The sequence below is a fragment of the Ammospiza caudacuta genome, chromosome 24, assembly GCF_027887145.1.
Source record: "Ammospiza caudacuta isolate bAmmCau1 chromosome 24, bAmmCau1.pri, whole genome shotgun sequence".
NCBI classification, from domain to species: Eukaryota; Metazoa; Chordata; class Aves; order Passeriformes; family Passerellidae; genus Ammospiza; species Ammospiza caudacuta.
The window spans coordinates 7,098,465-7,119,152 of record NC_080616.1 but is presented as its reverse complement, the minus strand read 5'-3'; the positions used below and the strand labels follow the sequence as shown (position 1 = coordinate 7,119,152).

Below are 20,688 nucleotides of genomic sequence, written 5' to 3'. Positions count from 1 at the left end.
CAAGTGCTCTGTCTGCTCTGCACCCCTTGCTCCCAACACACAGCTCTGACTGAGCACAGGGAGACTTGGTTTGAAAAAGGGAAAGTTTTCTGACCTGCAAAGATCTGAAGGGTTAAATAAACTGCCAATACTGAATATTCCCTCTTTACATTCCTTCTTCACTCAACATCCCAACACTGGAGTGTGTAAGATTTTACTTGGTTATTGACAATGTTTTAGGAAGCTCCTTTCAGGCAACTGAACTCCTCTACCATGATGTTTCCACAGAATACATAAAGGCATAAAATTCCTATCTGGATTTTTGCAAAAATCCCCGATTTGGATGAGCTTTACAAGAACACATTTGTGCTCAGAGGATGGGCACCAGTGACCCTGAAACAAGGCTCTGAAAACCACACCTAACTCCCAGCAAGCACAGGAGCTCTGCCTGTGTGTTTCTAAGCTCCTGCAGACCAAGCAGAGGGAAACTCTGACAGACAGAATTCTGCCATGGATGGCTGGATCCAAACTAAGTGGCTGGAAGCAGCTATGGCATGGTGGCTCATGGCTGAGGTGTCTCAGGACAGAGTAACAGATTGTTTGCCACCCCTGGCTCGTAGAATCACTAGAAATAAAACCGAAAAATGGTGTCTGAGAAACCACCACCAGGAATTTGATCTTCAACATCCCAATACTGGATAGGAAGCTTCTTCAACAGCTCAGTCTCAGCTCATTGCACAAGCTGATGTTGTGTCTTTTGTAGCTCAAAACTGGAAAGAAGAGAGGAGCAAAACAGGCCAGAAAACAGGAACAGGAGACCAGGGCTGGAGGGTCAAACAACACCACAGACTGAACATGAAAGAGAGACTGATGTAATAAGCAGGACATGGAGGACTTGGGAAGGGAGGCAGGAACATCACTGCCCTCCCTTCTCCCCACCACCACCACCACCACAGGAATTAACTGTCCATTCAAACAACACAGAGCATTATGCATTTGGTAGGAGAAAAGGCATCAAAATTCACTCCAAACAGCCCACAGAGAAAATGCAACCATGGTTAAGCAGGGGGAAAAAATTCCTTCTCTTTGCATTTATCAGCAACACCAGCACATGAAACAAAACCTAGAACATTAAGTTGAGGTAACATTACCTTTGGGAAGTCATCCAGCCCAATCAAGCAAACTGACCATCACTGCGAGTCCTACAAGGCTAAGCAAGGAAGGAGCCCCCAGGAAAGTAAGGAAAAGCTTTCCTTTAATTATGTTTCTATAACTGCTTTGAAGAGAGAAACCCACAGTAAATCAATGGTCCCAATTTCCTTTTCCCCAAGCAGCTGCAAAGTGAACAGGTATTATTGCACCTGGAAGCACGCGAGTGCAGCCTGGAGTGATGATGCAGTGAAATGCTGACAGCAAAGTACACACCTTGGCATTGATATATGGGTCAAAGGGGCCGTACTTTTTGAGTTCTTTGATCTCAAGAGCATTCTACAAAAAGGAAGAGGAAAAAGAAAAAAAATGTGATAATGAAATGGGTGAGATACAGCAACAAAGCAATGGGTGACTCCAAGGGGTGGAATGGCAGGACACAGCATCTTGTTCCAGTCAGAAGCCATTCCAGCTGGGACTGCTGTCACCTGGACCAGGCTCCAAGCACAGGCTCCTCAGCTGACTGCTCTCATTTAACAGGTTCCTACCAAACAGACATTAATGAAACATTACCTGCAAGGATCACACTAAGCTCTGACTTTTGCAAAGATCACCCCTCTAGCTGCCCTGCTCAGAGCAGAACATTTACACTGTGGGCTCTCGCTCAGTTCTGGTCAGATTGACTGGGCAACCTGCATTCTAGCCCATGTAATCAGACTGAGTGCCTGCAGCTGTGCCTGGAGACATGATTAACACAGCCCTAAACTGGAGAACTGTCACCAGAGACATCACAACACACATTCCTCCTTATTCCTGCTCAGTGGAGGAATGACAGAGAGCTGCACTACAACCAGATTTTTCATTCCATGATGTTTTAGCAGCAGTTATCCCTGGGGCAGCCTGGTGCATCAATTTACCCATCCTGGGAAACTCCAGTGTGGCACTTGGGTCCCCACAAAGGAGGACTGGGACTCCTAAACCTGCCTCTGAAAGGAGTTTGCTACCCAGCTTCTGAAAAACTACCATGGAGCAAATCAACAGAAGGGATTCCAGAGCTGCTCACCCTGACTGTGAGCTGAACTCAGGCCAGGGGTGTCTGACCCACCTGGGAATTACCTCTGGAATGAACATCCAGGTTTAGCCTGCTGGCACCAAGGCAGGCAAACCTATTTTGGTTTATTCCTTTCCTCCTGAAAGAACACCTGAGTGGTTTAGGAGCTGATTCCCAGGGTCAGCAGATGTTCCTACCTTAGGGACAGGACAAGCACAGCCCTCTGCAGCTTTAGCCACTGGTCTGGGCCTGTCACTCTGTGCTAGGGAGGGGCAGCTCAGTGACAGCACTCAGCTGGCTCATCCATGAAACCAGTTCCTGTAAACAAAACTCTGCAACAACAGGAATATCTAGGCCTTCCAGCAGTAGCATTTCAGAAGTTCCCTGGCATTTAAGGTACCTCTGATGTCCATGGGCAGTTCCACAGGAGCCAGCCCTCAGCAGTGGACACAGCTGTCATGGACCCCTCACTCCCTCTGCACCCCAGGCCAAAACTGTCAGCTTGACAAAAGGAACAAATCCAAGAGGCTTTTTTTTCTTGCCTGATTGCAAAAATAATTCTTTAAGATTAGGTGAGGGATTTGTCTGGGGGCAAGTAGTGTTAAAATTATCTTAGAACTTACAAATTAGTGAACTGGAGCAAGTGCCAGAGACAAGCCAGGAGAGCAGCTAAGAGAGCACGGCCAAAGAGACTGAACAAAGCTGCTTGGATTAGTTCCCAAAGGAGGGAGCCAATGGATCCTCTGCAGAACTAGAAACCTGCTCAGCTATCCAGCAGCTGAAAGGAAAACTGTGGGTTAGTTTTAGAAGCCCAGAAGCAGGAGACCACTTCCTAAGTGTTGAGCAGTTCTCACAATTATGCGTCTATGAAACTTAAATATCTTTTCATCCTACCACTAACTCAGACTGAATGTATTGATTTAGTGTCCCTCCTATCCCACCAGCAAGTAGGACCTTACAACCACTGCTACTGGTTTGGGAAGGGTCAGGAGTCAGCTGCAGGAGTCTCTCTCCATGCCAGGGAAGTGATTCAATGATACATTAGAGAAAATCAGGCAGACCTGCTCATTCACTTTGGTGTGTGAAGGGCCCTGGTGGATGAGGAGCTTCACAATGTCAGCATCTCCCTTCCAGGCTGCCAGGTGCAGGGGGTAACAGCCCTTACAGTCTGCCACGTTGGTGAGAGCGTCGTTCCTCAGCAGAACCTCCACAACATCCCTGCAAGAGACAGGAGCTGCAGTGAGACATTCAGTCCCTGTTTCACAGCCCCCCTTCTGCAGCAAGGACTGAACACAAAGTTAATCTGAGCAGGAGTGTTTCAGAGAGCCTCTTGACATGTGATTTTTAAGTGCTCCTATTAAATGCTGCCAAAAGAAATGGAAAAAAAGGAAATAAATAATGCTGAGATGAGCTCAGGGAGGATTCACATTAACTCCATACTAATGGAGCTAAACAGGGGCTGAAGTCAGCCACAAGCCTCTGCTGAACACAGCACAATGAGGGTGAACAGCGATTTTAACTCTATTTGATTTTTCAATATCTCAGGCAGCAACAAGAAACACGAGATCTACCACACTAAAATTACCTAAAAATGTGATAAGCACATGAGAAAACTGTAAAGTGGCGCAGGCCCAGATCACCCTGGACACCAGGAAGACTGCAGGGACTGTCACCAGGGGAGCCCCTTTCACACTGTGTTACAGCTCATCCAAATTGCTTAGAAACAAAAGGGCCTGAAAACCTCAGCATCTGGAGATGTAACATCAGCCAGCAGCCAAAGCTCTGACATTCTCCACTTCCCCTGAAGATGGAGTAGTGCTGCACCAGAGCCTCAGCTGGTGAATGAACCACACAAGGGAAGCACAAAGCATCCACCCCTGGCACCCCAGGCTTGGGACAGAACTCACTTGTGGCCAGGAAAGCACAAAGCATCCACCCCTGTGACCCCAGGAATCACTTGTGTGTGGCCAGGGAAGCACAAATCCACCCCCTGTGACCCCAGTTTTGGGAACAGGACTCACTTGTGGCCGTTCAGAGCAGCGTGGTGCAGCGGGGTGTACCCAGTGCTGTCAACACAGTTCACGTTTGGCCCCCTCCAGATGCTGCAAGACAAAAAACAGACAGGGAACACTTAGGCAAACAGGGGCAGGGCAAGGGCAGGGCTGGCACAGCTCTCACACCAAGGTGGGTGACAGCTGTGGTCAGGGGCAGCACACAGAGCAGAGGGGTCAGCACATGGAATCACTGCTCAGCTTCACCTGAGTCCTGCTCTCCAGTCAGAGCTCCACTGCTCACATCCCTCAGCCATGCACAGCCTTGCCAAAAAGCATCTTCAGAGGGAGTGTGTCTATTAGACTGAACCACAAGAGACAGCAAACCATCGGCCCACTGCTAATTCCCACCCCACAGAAGAATTCTGGTGGCTCTGGGAAACTGTCCTTCTCCACAGCAAGAGTCACAAGGGGTGGGTGTAAGTCAAAGGCTGTGGGATGCAGAGTCTGCTCTTGGTCACCACTGTGATTCCACACTGACTTCTCACTGTCCCAAAATCACTTCCATCTGTCAGCTGTTGGCAGTCTGCACCAAAGAGTAGGTGGTCTCTTCTGAGAGCATTAACTCCCCTCCCCTGCTCCTAAGTCAAGCAGCACAGATTTGAGTATTAACCCTGGCAAGGATTACTGCTCCCCAGCCCCTGCAGGGTGTCCTGCTCACATCAGCACAGAATGGCACAAGTGAGAGGCCAGTGCTGCTCCTGAGCTTGCTGTGGAAGGAGTGTGGTGACTGCTGTCCCTCACCAGGGCCACCACCCTCCCCCAGAAATGGGCATGAAACTCAAACCAGTACATTCTTACAAGCAAACTGGAACTGTTCAGCTCTCCATCATCCTGTTTTACACACCATCCTTTCAGGAATTACACAGGGCTTATTACAAGCCCTGAAAATCCTACTTATGCTAACGTGGTGCATTTTCCTGCTTTGTTTTCTTTGGGGGGAAAACCTCACAGCACCCTGTGATCCCCAGCTGAAATGGTTTAAAATCAGCCAGCTGTGGCTCCGTTTGAAGCTGGCCTTCTCTGAGGAATCCATTTCCTCCCCAGTATGAAATCACAACGATTCCCATGGCCCAGAGGCTTCCTAAAACAGGAGCCATCACTGCGGGGCTGCCAGCCAGGAGCACCTCAGAGCCACCAGCAGGAAAGGCACCAAACCAAACCAAGGGGAATCTCCTGCAAACCAAGGGAACTCCACAAGGGAAGGAAGCAGCAGGCTCACTCTGCAGCATGTTTCAGTGGGAAATGGAAAGTCTGTCCCTGTCCCTTCCAAGTGACTCCTGATCTGCAGAGCATTATAAAAGGCTTTGCAGTCTAGAGAAGAACCCGAGCTCTGCTAGAGGAGAGGCAGCTAAGGGGAAACTTTATCCAAGAGGACAGGCAAGTGAGCCACAAAATCCAATTTGCAAAGGATGAGAGGCTTATCCTGAGGCATCCTGCACACCACACACCATGCTGTGCTCCAGGAGGATACACATGCAGATCCATACACACCTCCAGCACTGCCAGTGTTGTTCACAGGAACAGTGGCTTAAACCACATGCAGAAGGTCAGTGAGACACCAAAACCCCCACTCAGGGAGTGTGGGAGTGCCCTGCCTGATCCAGCCTGCAGCCCTGGAGCATGAAGGGACTGAGCAGCACTCAGCTCTGGTTTGTTCCTGGCAGTGGGCTCCTGCAGTGTGGTTGCCCAAATAATTTATTGCTGGATTTAACATGGCAATTAATGGTTAGAACCAGTGCCAGAAAGCCTTGTGTGCAGTCTAGAGCAGTTCTAACTCTGCACCTGTGCTGCCTTTGCTTGGGCTGGAACCTGGGCAGTGCCAGCGTCCCGTGGTTTTACACATTAAGCTGAGCTGTGCTTGGAAGCTGAGCTCAAACTGCTCGAGGGTGAGCACATGAAAAACCAGCAGCAATTAACACAAATGTTTCTTTCAGCTGAAGTTATGAAATGAGGAAAACCAGGGTCAGTGGTGCAGTGGGCAGGGCTGGGGACCAGAGCCTGGGGCATCTGTCCCCACTGGAGCGTGGTGTCCCCATGATAAAACAGTTCCTTAGAAATCTCCAGGTCAACGCTTCACAGCAAAATGCAAAGTTTGTTCAAGGAGCTCAGAGGGGGAGCAAAGCTGGAGCCCAGCAGTGAGCACTGGGTGCTGCAGAAACCAACTGCCAGGATCTAAAGATATTTAAAAAAAAACCATCTGCTGTGTCCTCTCCTCCCCTTTGCCTTTTTATTCCTGCAAATAAAGAAAGCTTTTATCAAAGAAAGGTCAAATCACCCATAAGATCAGACTGGAAGGATCCAAGAGGAGAACTATTTATATTTAAATGTGGGGACTGCAGCAAAGGACATTACTCCCTTCCCTCCTCTTCCTCTTCAGCTGTGCCAGAAAGGCCACACAATTCTCCTGAGGTATGGAAAGAGGGTGCTGAGAAAAGCAGAACACAAAGCCCAGAACTCTCAGCCTTTGGGCTGTTTCTGATTTCTAAACAGAAACCCCAATTGCAGCACAGGCAGGAGAATGCTGTAAATACAGGTCTGGAGCCAATTTGATCACTGTTGCTTTTTGATTGCTTTTCTCCCTCAATTCCCCCAAAATCCCTTCACATCAAAGAGGGGGGTTGCTTTTACCCTGTGGTCTCTGGGTATCACCCAGGTCTCACCTGCCCTTTGCTGCACCAAGGCAGCACCTGAAGATGCTCCTGATGACATCTGCTTAACACAGCTAAGACTGAACATTGAGGACATCAGGAAATCTCTGAAAACAGCAAAATCTGCTCCATTTAAACTATTTCTTGTGCTCAGTTTTCTCTTGCTCTATGATTCAGCAAGGCCTTAAATAAAACTTCCTGCTTGTGAAAACTGCTGAAGAAAGCACATGCTTTAGGTCACAGTAAAACCCCAAAGTACCTTTAAACAGGACCACGTTTGTCCTCCTGATTTTCCATTTCTTTCTTCCCAGCTGCAGTAGTGACTTTTCTCCCCAAACCACGCCAGGCAAGGGGCTAAAGCAGGGCCAAGCCTGGAGAACAACGTGGTGTTTTCAGCTCAAATGATGAACCTTTGGGGCTGGTTCCTGGTCTCACTAACATGGGTCAAGGAAGCACCAGGAGAGCTCAGGGTCCTTGTGCAGAGCAGAGGCCGTTGGACCCCTGTATTTACACACCCCAAAACAAAAAGCAAGATGAAACCCCAAAACCAAAAAGCAAGATGAAACACGAGTGGCTTGGCCCAAAGGCACCAGGAAGTTTAAAGCACTGGCCCCAGATGTTTGTGTTCTTCACTCAAAGCCTTGGAGACAGAGTGTCAGGAGGGCAGTGAGGGCTGGAGGAGGATTCCCCAGAGTCCATTGCCCAGGGGCCACCACAGCAGGTCACTCACACATGCACACAACCACTGGATTCCTGCGACCCTCCCTGGAATTTCCTGCTTACAGAGGGAACACAAACAACCCAGAGCCTTTGGGCAAGGCCTCAGGGTTAGGAAGCTGCTTATGTTTTTCTGAAGTGTGAGGAAGGCACTGCTGCAGCCACTCTGCCAGCAGGCAGGGTTTGGCATGGTGGGACTCCAACAGAGTGGGGATCCCACTTATGCACCCCAACCACCAGATAATACAACAGCTTTTATAAACAAATAAATGGCTGATGCAAGGCTGGAGGAGATTCAAGTAGTGTATTGCTGGGGCAAGGCACTCTCAGCCCATGCTGGCAGGTTTTGAGAAAGCCCAAGGAGAACAGCTGGTCAGACTCCAGCTGCTGGAGTGGCTGCAGAGGAAACCAAACCATGAGCTTCTGCTCCTGCACTCAACTTCTTGGGCCAGATTTTAATTTGTTGTAAGAAAAGTGGGTAGATTTTCCTCAAAGTCAAAGGGTCGTGAGCTCAAGTACAAGATGCCAGAATGGGCAGGGAGAAGCAGGGACCACCATAAAGGCAGGACACATAGAAGTGTGTGGGACACATGACCCAGCTGACATGGCACAACACAACAGCCATGAAGAGAGCTGCTGAGCCTGGGCTCTGTTCTGACCCACTTCCAGCAGAGGCACTGACCAGGGATTCCTGTGAAAATCCTCAGGTTCAGTGCACTTTGACACCCTGCAGCATCAGAGCCACACCCGGCCCTCTGCACAGAGCCAGATCAAGCTCCCACTTCAGCAGCTCACTCTGAGTGAGGCAACAGCTCTCAACAACAATTACCAACAGCTCCAGCCTCATTGCCCAACACCTGCAGACAGTTCAGCCACTGTAAGGTCAACAGGGTGCTGTGAGAAAGCAGCATTTCCACCAGTGGAGCAACACTGTGCAGCAACCAATCCTTTCCCTTGGCCTTCCTTTCATTGATGGCCATTGATGGCCAAATGATCCCTTCTCCCTTGGAAAGGAGCAGAGCCCTTTGTTCCTCAGGTGCAGGAAACCTGCACGGGTCTGTGAAGTGACAGCAGCCTGTGAAGGATCAGCTCAGGAACTGAGAGGCAGAAGGCAAGCTCATCTGCTCCCCTCAGAACCTGCCCACCATCTCCCACTCCTCATTTCCAGGGAGGCTGTTTTGGGTCAGCACAGACCCATGGCAAGCACACATTTAACTCCTGGGCTTGCAGCTCACACTAGAAAGGAACCAGACATCACTAACAGAAATGTGTCCATCCAAGCTAAAACCCCCCATTAGGAAGAGGCGAGCCCCAGCCTTATGGATGGCTCCTGGCAGTGAAAATGCATTTATTTAAACATAATGTATGGTGGGGGGTGGCAGTGGGGACAGAAAGGCTGGGCCAGGCATGGAGCTACATCAGAGAATCCCTCTGAGCAGGGGCAAATAAAGAGCTGCAGGACAGGAAAAATATAGGTCTGGCTTGAGTGCATATGCTGCTCTTTATTCTTAAAAGCATTACAGGCACTCTGCAACCCACTGCCATTAAGGAGCATTCCCAGCTGATGACAGGCCACAGAGCAGGAGCAGCCCCACAACACAGGCTCCAACACTGGCTCTGACCTCAGGCCAGGGCCAAACAAGCTTGGCTGGGAGAAGTGCGCAAAGGATCAGCCACTGAGTCAGAGAAAGCCAAGCAGGATCTTTGGGAGGGGTCTTTGGGGTCTGTGTGTGTGGCAGCAGGGCATCCCCCTGCCCACACCCTGGCCAAAGGCAGCATGAAGGCAGGGGAAGAGCAGGGAAATGGGAAGGCAACCACCCAGCATGGAGATGGGAGGGTTTGACATGGAGTCTGGTTCATTCAAAGCAGGAAAGAGGACAGAGATCCTAAAAGAGGACAGAGATTTGACAACACTTCCCAAATGCTGACAAACCTCTCACTGATTCTGTGTCCCATTCTCTTCTTCTGCATCTGACTAGATGGGGTTTTGAGGAACAGAGCAAAAGGAACATTCCTGCAAAAACATTCCTGCAGAAATTCAGTGACCTGAGCAGCATTATCAAAGCCATAAAGCAATATCCCAGAACTGCAAACAGGAACCAGAGCACTGCTCAGGTAAACATTCCTCACTCTCCATGTGCAGCTCAGCTCTGCTCCCACAGCACTGGAGAAAATGCACTACGTGGAAGAAAATACAATATTAAAAAATAAATAAGATGCAGGGAAAATTAGCAAGACATGTAGATGGTGCAGGCTGCTGGGTTCCACTGGAGCACAATTCCTTAGAAAGGTGCCAGACTTCCCCTTGGCCTTCCCTTCACTGAGCACTTCCAGAGAAATAGAAGGAAACCCTGGGCAGCCACAAATTCCTCATCAAAACCACCGAGCAGCTGATGCTGCAGCACTGAGCTGGCTGCAGCTGGCAACCTTGCACTGGGCTCTCCCTCCCCCTTCTCCTTTGTGAGATGATTTAACAAGCTGCAGGATCCCACGGGACATGTCAGTCAGCCAACAGCAATGGAGCATCGTGTCTGGAGCCCAACGTGTCCATCTGTGCTGCTCCCTTCTGACAGGCACAGAGCTCTGAGCTTGGAGTAAAAATGTCATCAAAAGGAACTTGTGCAGAAAGAACTGTGGTAGAGCACACGCCCTCCCCCACCTGCCAGTGCCCTTGTAGGGGATGGATGTGTCAATTAAGGGTTTTGGGATGGCAGAAAATGTGTCACTCTCAGCTCACTGTCAGACAACATCAACACACCACGAAGTAAATGTTTGTTCCCAGCACCCACAGAGATCTGATCCAATACACATCTTAGTGGGAATGTGGGATTTCTAGCACCTTGCACTTAGAAGGGTGTGGGGATGCTGATCCTTTATTTAAACATGGACACCTTCCTCCTGCTGCAGTCTCAGGCCTCTCTGCAGAGAGACAATAACCACCCATGTTCCTCCTATCTCAGCACTGAAAACTTCTCAAGGTCTGCGTGCTCTGCCCAGCCAGCCATGCTCCAGTGCTCCTCTGGGCCACCACGGCTTCTTCTGGGCACTGGCCCTTCCCTTTGTGCCATGTCACCCACACTCTCATCCCCCTCAGCCTGGCTGCTGCCCACCCTTCCCAAACCCTGCTCACACCCCCAAATCCTGCCCAAACCCTGCTCACACCCCCAAACCCTGCTCACATGCCCCTCAGCCTGGCTGCTGCCCACCCTTCCCAAACCCTGCTGACATCCCCAAATCCTGCCCATCCCTTCCCAAACCCTGCTGACATCCCCAAATCCTGCCCACCCTTCCCAAACCCTGCTGACATCCCCAAATCCTGCCCATCCCTTCCCAAACCCTGCCCACACCCTGCTCACACCCCTGGCTGCTGCCCAGCCCTGCTGCCTGAACACTGAACCATGATGTGTCTGACCTGGGGCAGATGATGAAAAGCAGGTAAATAGGCCAAGTCAAGCAGACACAGAGATTCAGGGACCGAATTACCCCTTCCCTACAGCAATTAAAAAAGCAAATGCAATTATTTTGTACCAACAACTGCACACAGCGTGCACTTTTGCCTTAGGGAGACTGAAAGCAGTGAGACAGAGATTGGCACGACATCCCCCTTCCCCTGTGACATTGCCCAGATCAGTGACGGGAGGACTGTGAATCGGGGCTGGCCCTGCAGTGCTCAACTCTGGGCACACAGGGAGACCCCAGGATGCTGGGAGGGATCTTGGGCTGCAGGACACCAGGACAGGCAGGAGAAACAGTGCTGGAGTGAGAAGGGAATGAGCTGCTCTGATACCAAGCAGCAGAGTGACAGGATGAGAGGCAAGGCCCTGGAGGATTCAGAGCCACAACAAAGCTTCCACTGAAGCGTTTGGAGCACACTTTACCCTTGAACAGCCCACACCAGCAGCACTCACCCACATGGCTCCATTTAAGCCTGTACCAATCCCAGCTCCAGCTTAACCAGGAGTCCCTGAGGGCTAAAGAAAGACACAGCAAGGAGAGATTAACTGGCAACAGTTCGGGACACAAACAAGGCACTGACATAGCACTGACTCCAGAGACATTCCTCCTTGATGAGCTTTTTAATTGGGTGCCCAAAGAGCAAGTGACAGGGAAAGGAGAGAGCAAAGACAGGGAGAGCAGGAGGGCAAACAGAGAAGTGACCCCATGGTGGCTCAGATGGGAACATGGGGACACACCTGAGCAGCCACAGAGCTCTGTGACCAGCTCTGCTTGTCCTGGCAGTGCTGCACAGGCAGAGAAAGCGCTGACATGGACAACAGCTCCTAAGGAAAAGCTCAGGAAAAGAAGGATGGAAATCAGAAAGGACATCCTTTAACTCCAGAAGCATCCTTGAAATGCAGTCTGTTAGAGAGCAGGATCAGGAGTGAATGGCCAAGGCAGGAAATGATTCCAAAGCCCGAGATAGCTGCTAGGAGTTGTCATTACTTGTCTGTGCTATCTGTACAGAGATAAGGCTGGAGCTGAACAACACGAGTGCTGAGCTGAGGGCTGAGCCAGGCAGGCAGAGGGATGGAGCTGACAGCCCTGCCCTGCTCTGGGAGCCCTGGCAAGGGCAGGGACCCTCCCCAGGAGCTGCCAGGGGCAGCTGCACCCACCCCCAGTGCTGGAAAATGGAAACAATCATGGAACAGGCAGCAGAGATGTTCCCACGAATTTCATGGTGGATCAGCTTCCAGGCCTGGTTTCACCCAAATGCCAGCTCTGACCCTGCCTGCAATGAGAGCCTCAAACAGCTTTTCCTCACCAGAAAAAAAAACTTTGCTCTTTGGGGAATGTATACAGCATAAGATGTTCCAAGCCCCTTGAAATATTTCTGCACACTTCTCTGCAAGAATAACAGACCCAGCTCTGAGCCTTTTCTCTGCTCAATACAGCTCTCCCAGCCAGAAGCTGCTTTCAGCAGCAGAGCCTTTCCCAGCCTGACATTTTTAATGTACAGAAGGAATGTACATATGCCAGTCAGACTCCTAAATATATGCAGGATAAAATTCTCCATGACTTCAAACAATTTCAGGGTTACTGTGACTGTCCCAGCAAATAATTATATCTCAGCTGTAACAACTCACACCCAATAACAAGCAGGATCCTCAGAGCTTTTAAACCAATTCTCTTTAGTCTTTATTTCCAGTGAAAAGGAATGTCAAGGTCACATCCTGTTTCACTCCTTCTGTGAAATAATTTCTGTTGAGATTAGAGGAACTATTTCCAAAATGCCAAATCCAGCACGAATTGCACACATCCTCCAAGTTCCATTTTCAGCTGTTCTGACCCAGAGCAGATGAGCCCCAGGAGCTCAGACACAGCTTCACAGCCTGCACCAGGCTGAAAGGGGCACAGGGGCAATGCAGTAACTGAAAATCACGCAAAGGGGGTTAACAACACCCCAGGACAGGCACAAGTCATCCACGGGGATCACAGGATGAACTGAGGTCAAACATCTCTTACAGGGCAGTCAGCTCTGACAGAGTCCCCACAGTGCAGTGGGAAACCATGGCTAAGAAATCGCTGGAAAGAAGCACTAGGAAAAAACCAACACAAGCCCACAGGACACAGTCTCCTGTTTAAGTCATCTGATGGATTTCACTGTCCTTGTAACAGAACCAAGATGATGATGCAAAGCTTTGAAGCCTTCAGAGCTTAAGGCTTTATCCTAATCCTGTTCCTGATGCCTAAAAAAATTGTGCTGATTCCTGAAAGTGACAGCAGTGAGGGAGCCCACCTGGGTCCCTGCATGGGGGTGCTTCAAACCTCAGCAGGCACCCAGCCTCTGGAATCACATTCTGTTCTAAAATCAGGCACTTTGTAATGCCAAACTTGAGCGGATTTCTCAGTGCCTTAATTAGGATGAGGCAAAAGTCAATTCACCTCATTTCCAACCCACTTTAATATCAGATTTGAAAGACCACCTAAGACATCTTCAGCCTTGCTCGCCTCACAACAGCAGGCACTGGGATTAGATAAAAATCTAATGAGATAATGTATTTACATCATATTTATGGCACTGCCTCTCAGACAGGGTTTTGTTCTCGTGTACTGAGGACTATCCTCAGCACATGGCACTACAGACACTTCCTTTGAACTGGAAAAAGCTTGAGGTTTATTTTAAAATCTAATTTCCCTTTAAAAGAAACCATGTATTAAAACAACAAGGGAGGAGTGTGAATGTGCCTGGGCTCACCAAACCCAAACACCAACTCCAGCTCAGCTTTCCTCAGCTGAATAACTCAGGCTCCTGCAGTGTCCAGTGAAGCCATGCACACACACTCCTCTTGTAATTCCCTCAGCATCCTATGTCTCATGTACACTGATTTTCACCTGGAATCCTCAACAGCCACATGACAGCAAGCCAAGAATGCACCAAACACAGACCCAGCACTTTGCATCCTGCAGCCTCCCAAACATTTCAACAGCTCACCCTCACTAACCCTGGGGAAACAGCCACCTCAACATCCTGCGTGTGCCAGAGCCTGCTAAAATCCTTGGCTTAGGAAAAAGGAAAAACCACACAAATCCACACACTGCTGAGACAGAAACAGTTCCAAACTTAAGCCCCTTATGCAGCAGTCTGGAGGCCCAACTGGATTTTCTTCCAGGATACAAACACCTGCAGGAATCCCTGCTGAGCATCCAGCACCACATTCACTTAAAGGGCAATCAAAAAAAGTTTAACTCCAATCTGATTTATCCAAACTTCACAAAGCTGAGTATTTCTCATTGAGTTATGGCACCGAGACAAAGTAATTTAGGATTCAGGTCTAGAAACGTGCTGTGATGTGCTGGACACCCAGGTACCACACGGCATTGATGTGGCCTGGCCCAGGGCAGGGCATCTCCCCACCGATGAGGGTGCAGGAGTGGAACTTTTTGGAAGCAGGACATAAAGAGCTCTGAGGCTCTCGGGTTTTGGGTAAAGAGGGCACATTCACACACTGCAGCTCAGATTTCACTCCAAAGGCAGCTGACACCTTCCTGCCCTGTGTTTATTGGAGCCTCTGCCCCCTCCCCAGCCCCAGGCTCAGCCAGCCCAGGTGCACCGACATTTCCAGCTCTGTTTTCCTCCCTCCTGCAGACAGCAGCTGTGTTCACTTCGCCAGTCGGTTGCTATAGAAACAAATCAATCCTCAATAGTTTTATTTTTACCAGTTTCTGTGAAATAGGATTTATCTCATTTCCATGACTAAGCTGTGCTCTGGAGTGAGCTCTCTGGGACAGTGACGGTGCCAGCTCAGCAGCGGGCACAGCTCGTGCTGCAGGGACAAGAGGAAGGAGCCATCACCCCTGTTCAGAGGCACCTTCTCATCCTGAGGAGGACACTTCACCTTGAAAGGACCCCACAGCCTGAGCACCACAGCACCCCACAGCTGCATCTGAGGAGCAGACAGAGCAGGGGGGCATGGCACAGCCCGGAAGGCAGTGAGCTCACACACGGTGGAGGTGTCAGCACTTGTTCCGTGCTGAGAGCCAGCCTGGCAGCCCTGGGGCACTGCCACAGGAGGGGCTCAGCCTCCAGGAGCTGCCTGTGCCTCGTGCCAGGGAAGCTGAGAGGGGCTTTCCTTTGGTCTGGCATGGCATGATGCATTTCCTCCACTCTCTAGTACCTGTGCTGTGTCACACCTTTCACCCATGGCTCTTCTATCCTGTTTGTTGTCCTCCAGTCTCACTGAAATGATGCATTACCTCACAAAACCCAGCTGCATGAACCCTGTTTCTTGGCTCAGCTGCTCCCAACACACCAAACACTGCTCCAGACATTCACCTCCAGAAAGTTCTGCCCCCTGCCAAAGGGCCTTCCCCAGCTGGAGGGGACCTGTGGCACTGAGAGGAGCAGCTCCTCCTCACCCACACGCACGGCTGGGGCAGAGCTGCTGCACAGGGAGCAGGAGGGAAGGGGAGACGCTGCTCCTCCTGCCTTTCCCTGCTGCTGATCCAGGGGTTTGTCACACCTGCCAGCTCCAGTGCTTCCCCAACATCCCCTGGGCAGAGCCTTCCACTTCCAATCCCCTCTCTGCCATCCAAACCCTGCAAACTGGAGCTGCCCACAGCCACTGGGAAGGGAGGGAGGCAGGGCTCTCTCAAGGGGGTTTCACTGGAAGGAAACCTCCCACCCACCAATTCCCATGCGCCCAAGAAAGCCCCAGGTGCTGTGAAACCACAAATCCTGCTTTGCCCACTGGCCTGGGTAAGTGGAGCAGAGCAGGGTTAATGCCCCAGCCTGGTGCCTCTGACCCAGCCCTGAACACAGAACTGCACAGACCAGAGCAAGCAAACAAAAACTTTCCAAAACTGCATCACAAGATCACACAGAGACAAAACACCTCAGAGTCACAGGCAGTAAGTGCAGCCTTTGAATTCTTCAAGAAGTACTTAGGAAACAATTCCCTGCTGAGCCCGGTGCACACCTGTGCCTGTGGCACAAGCACCTTCAGCAACCCCTGAGCTCAGGTGTGTAATTAAACAGGGATCCGTGCACGGGAGGGTGTGGAGAGAAGGTTTAGAGTGGGTGAGATGATTAATCACAGCAGCAGGAGCAGGGGAACCCAGCGTTGCCCTGTTCTGTGGGAATGCAGCAGGAGCAGCTCCCTCGGGATGGGGAAGGGAAGGGAGGGAAGCACGAGCTGGACAAGCCTGGCAGCTGCACCTTGGAGCCCTCCTGCAGGACTCTGTGCTTACCCACAGGCCTGGGGACACGTGGAGGGACAGACAGACCGACCCTGACCTCGGACAGGGCAATCCCCCCCTTCCCTGGCAGCAGCACCGTGTCCCTCCCCCAGGGAATGGCAGCACACAGGCACAGTCAGAGCCTTCCCCAGGAGTACACAGGGCACTGTCAGATCCCTGCTGTGAGCCATCAGCCGCTCCAGAACAAACACCAAACTGCACTTTTTAAAAAAGAACTCATTTTTCTGACTCCTAACCACCCCTGGACTGCTGGAAGCCACCGCAAGTGTTCTGCCATCCCACCACGTCACTCTTTAAACCAACCAGACCCCTGAGCAGCAGCTGAAAACGGGCTGGAACAAGGGCTGTGCCTTCTGTGGAGCAGCACTCGACCCTTCCCACAGCAGATGTGCACCCAAACTCCTCATTCCCAGCAGAAACGTCTCCTTGATACACTCCCTGGGGACTGCATGTCCCATCTGGGGCTCAGCAGCAGCCTCAGCCTCCCCCTCTGGCAACACAGAGCCAGACTTTGCACAGCAACGGATGGAAATGAAAAGCTGCTTCTGCAGCTCTGGCTTTAACACAACCCATCCCTCACTGCTCCTGGCAAAGCCTCCTGAATGCAGCCTGATAGCTCAGGCACAGACTGCTCTGTTGTTTCCCACCTCTAACTTCACAGTGAACCACTAAAAAACAATACAACAAATCAAATTCTGCAGCCTGGATGGAGAAGTGGCTCATAACCCCAAGGAACCTGGAGGATTCACAGAGCATCTCTGATTTCCGGACTTGCTGTGCATGCACAGGGTGGGTTTCTCTCCCTGGCTGTTCCTGCCTGTGCCACGGTCCATGGCTGGAACTGGAGCAGCCAGGCCTGGATGAGGGGCTGGGATCTGCTCCTGAGTGCTCATGGCAGCTCCCAGGGGCTGTGTGGATGCCAGCAGGGAGCCCAGCCTCCCCAAGCCTGGCAGCCATCACCTCTTTGTGAGCCCACCATCTGCTCTGGCAAATCCACACTCCCATTTCCCCCTCCTGCAGCCTCCTCATTCCCCAGGCTGGCTGTCAGCATTCCCCACTCCCATCAGCTCCCACTGGGATTTGTTCTGCTCCCAGTGCCCTGAGTGTTCCACCCTGGCACATTCACCCCTCCAAAGACTCAAATTGTCTGAAATTCCTCCTCCTGTGCCTTATCCACTCCATCCCCTTCTGTTTCCTGCTCACCTGCAGCCATGGGAGGTTGGAGTCTGTGCTGCCTCCACACCCAGCAGGGCCTGCTCGGCCTGGGAAGGAGCAGCACAGCCCAGACTGTGACAAAGTTCACATTTAACTGATAACACACTGATGGCAGTTCAGGTTACCTGATAAAACCCCACAATCCAAGGAATTTACTGCCAGGGCCATCTTCCACCACTCCATGGAGCAGCACTTGCTCTCTTTGGAGGAGAAATGGCCCAAACCAAAGAGTGCCAGCTCAGAGCAGGTGCCAGCTCAGCACACACCAGGTGTAATTGTGGGAATTCCAGGGAATGCCTGGTTTGTACCCCATCCAAAATTGTATCTTTGAGACACCTGAAGTGCAGAACTGACAGAAAGAGCAGTGACAGGCACCTCAGGAGAGAAGAGCTTTGGGAACAGGTTATCCAAACAGTGGGACTTAAACAGAAACTAAAACAGGGACCTGAAATTGGGTGGAGAAAAGAACAAAGGTGCTGGCCCAGCAGAGTGTTTATGATCCTGTTGTAGGAATGAGCTCTGGGGGAGGAGAGCAGCTCAGCAGTTCCTGTGTCAGGAGAGATCCTTACAGACATGTAAGGACCAGGGATCAGCCTGAGCAGGGCCAGGGGCTGCCCCAGGAAGGGAAAATACAGAGCACACAGTCCTGACTGAGGGCAGGCTTCTCCCACAAGCAAGGAGGGCAAAATCTACATCAGAAAAGCTCCCGTGTTCTAGCATTGGAAAAGGCGAGGTTTTCTCCACCCTAAAATTCATCAGTCTGCTCCCTGCAGCCTGCCCCAGCCTGTCTCCTGCACTCTCTGGCCTCTCCTTGCAGCTGCTTCTCATCAAACCTCGTCACAAGCTGGAAGAGCCAGAGCCCAACAAGTGGCCAGGAGGTGGGAAACAGCCACAAAGCTCCTGAATGGCAGCAGGTGGCACCCAGGACACCTTGCCATGCCCCACAACGCGCAGCCAGAGCAGGGATTGGTGTCACAGGCACAAACCCCGGCTGTGCAGGGAGAAACAGGCTCAGGGCCTGGGACCTGGCAGTGTCACCAGCAGGTACAGCCAACAGCCACGGCAGTGAGCACAGAACGTGAGTGACAGCTGTGACGGTCACCTTCCTTCAGACACGTGCACCAAGCCCTGTTCACATGTGAGAAACAGTAACGGGGATGGCCTGGCTCACCCTGGCACCACAGGGCCATGGCACCGTGGGCACTGTCCCAGGGAAAGGCCCCATCGTGCCCAGGTGCTGGATCAGGTTCAGCTCACAGGGTGCTCAACCCTCTGCACTGATCTGAGCCCCCTGTGGGCACATGCATCCCACTCAAACTCAGACTGTTTAATGCATCAAAAGAGAAGAACAAAGCCTGACCCAAGGGTAGATTTCAGAAAGGCAAACGTGTGCCCCAGGGCAGGGTGAGCCCTCACATGCCTGCAGGCTTCTGCCACCAGCACAACCCGCAGGTATCTAACTGGGCTATGTGAAAGGAAAAATGGATCAAATTCAGCCAAAAAGGGGCAAGTCACATCCCTCCGGACAGCCAGGTTGCACAGCAACAGTGTCCCTTGGCCCTGGACACAAAGCTCCTCCACAGCTCCCAGTACAAACCCATTGCCCAGGGCCCAGGAGCATTCCCATGGCCCAAAGCTGCAGCTCCAGCAGCGAGAGGTGATGCCAAAACACGGGAAAGAGAAAAAAACCTAACAAATATCCAAGAGCTCTAACCAGCAAATTCCACAGCACGGGACTGAGGACGAGCCGTCCCCAGACCCGGCAGGGTGTCACTGCCAGCCGCGACAATGCCAGCGCAGGGCCCGGACACCCGGGAAAGTCACACCGGAGATCCCGCACGGCGGGACCGGGACCACACGGAACCGGCCCCGGAGCCCTCCGGACACTCACAGCCCCAGGGCCGCCCTCCGCAGCACCGGCACGGCAGCGCCCTGAGGCCGGGGGGACCGGGGCAGCACCCAGAGTCACTGTCTGTGCCCTGCCAGCCCACCGAGGGCACACAGCCCCGGCAGCTCCGGTGGCACCGAACGCTCAGCGGTGCCCAGGTCACACCCGCTCACAGCCCGCACGCTGCACGGTCCCAAATCACCGGGATCCCCCAGCTCGGGGCACAGACCCCGGTGTTCCCCGCAGCGCTGCACCCCGGAACCCCCGCACCCTCTGTCCCGCTGCACCCGGAGCGCATCCAAACCCTTCATTGCCCCCCGCCCGACAGCTCCCGCTCCCCTCCCGGCCCGCAGCCGCCTGCCGGAGCCCCCGGTTCATCCCCCGTTCCTCAGCCCCGGGCCGCGCTCACCTGAGCAGGCTGGACAGCGGGTGCCCCACACCGACGCTCCCGCCGCTGCCGCCGCCGCCGCCCCCCGCAGAGCCGCCGCCGCTGCCGCCGCCGCCACCGGAGCCGCCGAAGCCGGAGCTGAGGCGCTTCCCCGAGAGCAGCTTCTCCACGGCCGGGAGGTTCCCGGTGCGAGCGGCCTCCAGCAGCTCCTGCTCCTTCCCCATGGCCGGCGCGGCCCGGCCCGGCCGCCCGCGCGACTTCCGGGGCGGGGCCGCGCCGGGCTCGGGGCGGGGCCTGAGAGGGCGGGGGCCCGGTGGGCGGAGCACGGGCGGGGTCTGAGGGGACGGGCGGTGCAGAGGGCGGGGTTTGTGTAGGCCCCGCCCCCAAGCGCTGCCCGCGGTCCCTCAGCCGCGCTCGTTGTGGGCGGGTCTGGGGGGGGCTGTCCCTGCGGGGCCCGGGCAGCGGGGCCGCTCTAACGCCGTGTCCCGGCGGCTCGGAGCGGGGTCGGTCGGTCCGAGCGCGGGGTGAGGCCCGCACAGGCCCCCTCCGCAGCCCCGCTGCCATGGCGACAAGCCCGGCCCCGTTCATCCCCTCGCGGCGCCAGTAGCTTGCGTCATCAGGACGCGCCGTTGGTATGGCGACATGCTCCGCCTCCATCGCGGCGCCCATAGAGTGCGTCATCAGACTGCGCTGCCGAGTCGCTGTTGCCGTGGCAACAGGCACCGCCTCCCGGCGCGGCGCTCGCAATTTCGTCATCAGAACGCGCCGTCCCATCTCCGTTGCCATGGGTTCAGACGCCACCGCCCCCTGCGTCGCCGGTAAATGTGCGTCATCAGGAGCCGCCACGCGTCACCGTTCCCATAGCGATAGGCTCCGCCCCTCAAGGCGCCCGTCGTGTTACG

At 52.9% G+C, this 20,688-nt stretch overlaps 1 protein-coding gene across 3 annotated transcripts in view; it reads right to left on the bottom strand.

Moving 5' to 3' along the window:
- ANKS1A (ankyrin repeat and sterile alpha motif domain containing 1A) overlaps positions 1 to 20,035 on the bottom strand; it is a 73,465-nt gene extending 53,430 nt beyond the window's left edge. For 2 of the 3 annotated variants that reach the window (XM_058819244.1, XM_058819245.1), the window contains exons 1-4: positions 19,808 to 20,035; positions 4,201 to 4,281; positions 3,241 to 3,397; positions 1,405 to 1,467 (exon numbers count right to left, since the gene is read on the bottom strand). In XM_058819244.1, coding sequence (XP_058675227.1) covers positions 1,405 to 1,467; positions 3,241 to 3,397; positions 4,201 to 4,281; positions 19,808 to 20,010 — 504 coding nt within the window. In that variant the 5' untranslated portion in view covers positions 20,011 to 20,035. The remainder of the gene's footprint in view (positions 1 to 1,404; positions 1,468 to 3,240; positions 3,398 to 4,200; positions 4,282 to 19,807) is intronic. The other variant, XM_058819246.1, reaches the window with a different exon arrangement.
- Between the last annotated feature and the right edge of the window lie 653 nt (positions 20,036 to 20,688).